General features: G+C 42.1%; 1 protein-coding gene across 1 annotated transcript in view; it reads right to left on the minus strand.

Annotated features, from left to right (window-relative positions):
- The window catches only part of LAMA4 (laminin subunit alpha 4), a 98,778-nt gene that overhangs the window by 16,906 nt on the left and 77,991 nt on the right, over window positions 1-3,881 (minus strand). Inside the window, 2 exon segments of the mRNA XM_031066639.1 lie at window positions 1,152-1,289; window positions 2,398-2,533. Of these exon segments, the coding sequence (XP_030922499.1) occupies window positions 1,152-1,289; window positions 2,398-2,533 (274 nt within the window).

Here is a 3,881-nt window from a genome sequence, read left to right on the forward strand (position 1 = left end):
TCTCTGATCAGACCCGTTCAATCACTCAAAATTATCTCAGAGATAAGATGTGCTATCTGGGTCAGGCGTTCGGGATCGCTGTGCCACTAGCAGAATACTCTCAGTTCCATTAGAGCAAACCCTGCCACTGTGCACTGGTAGGAATGGTTCTGCCTCATTCTGCCAAGCGCTAAATAGCTGAACTCCTGCTTGTTAAGTAGGGCACTCGGCACCTCATAGGATTAGAGCTGTTGAGTTAAAAACCTGAAGTGGTGCGTGCGAGGCCTCATTTATGCAAAAGGTGTGGGGAACTGACACGGTTACTGATTTCAATTGAAGGTAATACTCCAGGCTGCAACACGGGAAAGTTTAGAAGTGGTTATCGGCGCCACGCAGCCTCCTCTGCTGCACTGCTGATGATATTCTGCAAGCATAGCAGAACAGACATTTGGGGGTGGTTGCAAATGTTCTGTCATCTGAGCTCATGCTCGCTGCAGATGTCAGTCTGAGCCTGCAGCATCTTGGGATCGCTTTGTCTCACACAACATTTTGTGAGTGCAAGTCCATATTTCTGCCCGGGTCACACTTCTGAGGGGGTATTTAGAGCAGCCTGGCTTCCCAGAGCTGCAAGGAGCCATTCTCAAGTGCAGCTTTTCCCAGTCACACATGGAGGTCTGAGTGCCATCTGGGAATATAGGCAGCTTTGTGACTGATTTCTGTCAGCTCAGCAATGCTCAAAATGCCGTGCCGCTAATTCAAACAAACTTTGCTTCTCGGTGATTGTCTGGATGGCAAATGTCAGGTCTTTAACATTATTTGTACTTTGGTAGCACCTGCAGGTCCAAATAGGGATTGCAGTGCTGCTGAGCACAGCAAGATGCTCTGTGCATTTGTGCCCTATGGACTTCAGCGAGCACAAGTAGATGCATGTTAATTCTAGGCATATGATCCGGTTCTCTTCTCAGCATCAAAATAATGTCGAAGCATTACTGGTTTTCATCTATAGATCAAATGCAAACTGTAAAAATGAGGTCACCAGTGAATGCTTCTATATTGCAGACTGCTTTATCTTGAAACCATAAAGTGAGAAATTATATTATTTCCCCTATTATTCTCCTAGGAAAAAAATTAAAAGGTAAAATAAAACAAACAGTAAAAAAATAGATACTTACTCCTTCAGAATAGTAAAACAACAGCCCACTGGGCTGCAAGGTCCGGAAATTAAAGCCTCCTTCAAACTCAGTAAAGAGGGACACTTTTTGGCTTGATGCAATGAAGCTCTCGCCATTGAAATATGCATTGCGGGACATCTGTGTATTAAATGAAACAAAATTGGAAGTACAACTCAAAAAACATTCCAATAATACAAAGAATGAGGTTATTTCTTTCTTTTATTTTTTTTTAACAGTTGCAGCCAGTTCAGTTCTAAAAACCAATTTTTCCTGCATATCTTACCCTAATTTATATATGCTTTCTCTCCCATCATGGGAAAGTCTTGAGAAAGCGTAGCAATTTTAGACTAAGTCAAATTATTCCCAACTTCCTGGGATCTTGGCCCCATCCTCAGTCTGCTGACATTAAAGAGCATGACAAGTAGAGGCAGAGGTGCTCATGCCCCTGTCTGAGCTGCATGGCACTGAATCACAGTTCCAACATGTGACATATTACTTTGTGTGCTGTGCTGGCTCCTGGGGTAGGGTGATCTATAACTCTCTGAGTCTCACAAGCAAGGCTTGGTCAAAAGCAGGACAAATTGCAGAGAGCTTCCATGTTGACAGCGGGTGAGTTGGTGTGATGAGTTCTACAAGTAATCCTTCCTCTTCACAGGTTTGCAGCATGGCTTTTGATAGACATGGCCACAGGATGAGGACCCCAAACACCATCTGGATTTGCCAGCCTTGCATTGTACTGGACAAATGGTGAATGATAGAAAGGACCAGAAGCTAAATGGCAATTTTCTCAGCGCTAGTGCAGTTTGTGTGTGTGTCACAGAGGAAGAGCTGATCTGGCTTAAAGGGAGAACTCATTTGAAGGGTGAATTTTTTGCTGCCTTTTCCATTTCACACGTCTGTATTAGGATGCATGTAAGGATGATTCTTTTTGTATCTTTAAGAAAAAAATGAATTACATTGGAATATTTCCATTCAGAATACAGTACATAATTTATTTCAGATTGAGTTTTCACATTGCAATTTCACATATGAGAAGAATTTTAAGTGAAATACCTTGTGCTATAGTTCAGAGTGAAAATTGGGTACTATGTCAGCAGACTTAACAGACACACACAAACTCCCCACCTCTGCCAGTCAATGAGTGCTTGGTGGAAGAGTGTCTTTCCATTGTTTAGAGTAAAACTTAGGCTCCCAGCTATATCCATTGTCAAAATTGCTGTTATGTCACAAATGGTGTTATGCTTACCAGTGAGTCCTCTGGGCACCCATAGCTGATTCCCAGGGTTCCTGGTTCTTCCAACAAGTTGAAATCCTTCTTTTGGAACTGGAAACCCTTCATGCAGCCTTTAAAGCCAATACTTCCTGCCAGATGTGAACTAACGCTGTTGGACAACAATGCCAAACAAACTGTAGTTAGATAACCCTTGCTTTTCTGGACAGGATTTTGTTGCCAAGATATTCTAAAGAAGTTCTGGAAGAACTTCAGTCATTTGCCTCACTTGTGCCCAATTCTTGCATCTTTACGTAAAACAACTAATGAACCACATTCTATGTTTTGAAAAGTCAAGATGCACTAATTGTAAAACATATAATGTATTTATAACTACTTACAGTAAAAATAAATGGATTTTTATCTCTTTTTTTTTAGCTTTGAAGAGAAGTTCTGATTTAGGTTTCCTGTCTTTTACTAGCAAGCTCTATCCTTGCCTTTGCAAGCAAATCAGTGTGGAGGGATAGAATGTAAGAAAATAAAGATAATGCAGAAGGTAGTCTCACACCTGAGGAGTTGCAGCTGTACTAGTCCCCAAAGATTAGGAACAGGCCTGCCCTTAATAGGCCACAGCTGTGTCCAATAAGAAGAAGAGTGCTACAAAAGAGTGGGTTAACTGGGTGAGGAGAGTTGTTGGAGTTTGTTGGCTGGGCTGTGAAGAAGAAGGAGTCTGTGCTGTGAGGAGTTGCCCATGAGAAATCACTGAGAAGGTATGGGAGCTTTTGAAATATGATGACAACAAATGGGTCTCTATTTCTTATGAAAAATACTAACAGAGGTCAGGGAAGTAAGAGTAAGTTCTACTTGCTGATGTGTGGGTTTACATAATTTTAAATGAGAGCAGTGGGTGGGCTTCCAGGACCATTTTAATGTCAGATTTGAGGTAGACAGCACAGCAGTGTACCCCAATTGGACCTACTCATTACTCTCAGTTTTTCAACTCCACACCTTACCAAGATACCAGCACAACATTACAGCACAGGGTGATTATAATTGAATTTATCCTCACAATTCTCAAGGTGTATGAAGAAGTAATTTGTGTAAAATCACAGTGAGTCTGTGACAGGGGCAAGGAAACTACATGGGAGCTGCTGCATACTGGTCCAGAAGATAACTAGGGAACAAATACATTGAAGGAGTGGGTGTGAAATCCAGAGTTCTGCCCTGGCTGCCTGGAAGCAGTCTTTGTCCTTTAAGCAAGATATACCTTAGCAGTGGGACTCTCGTCACCTCATGTGACATGATACTGTTGACCTCTGCTGCCTGTACTTGTTGTCTGTGAGTTAACTCATTGTAAGGCAGATATTGGGAACAAGGCAGAAGAATCAAGGTCAGGAAATGACTAACTTTGCATTGGCAAAACCAGATCATCAGGGGAGGTAGTGCAGATGTATTTGTCTGAAATACGGCAAGAGAAGGAGTGCTGTAGGGGCTTAATTTGCTCCACAGTGAAATCAGCA

The sequence above is a fragment of the Geospiza fortis genome, unplaced genomic scaffold (genome assembly GCF_000277835.1).
Source record: "Geospiza fortis unplaced genomic scaffold, GeoFor_1.0 scaffold98, whole genome shotgun sequence".
Lineage (NCBI taxonomy): Eukaryota > Metazoa > Chordata > Aves > Passeriformes > Thraupidae > Geospiza > Geospiza fortis.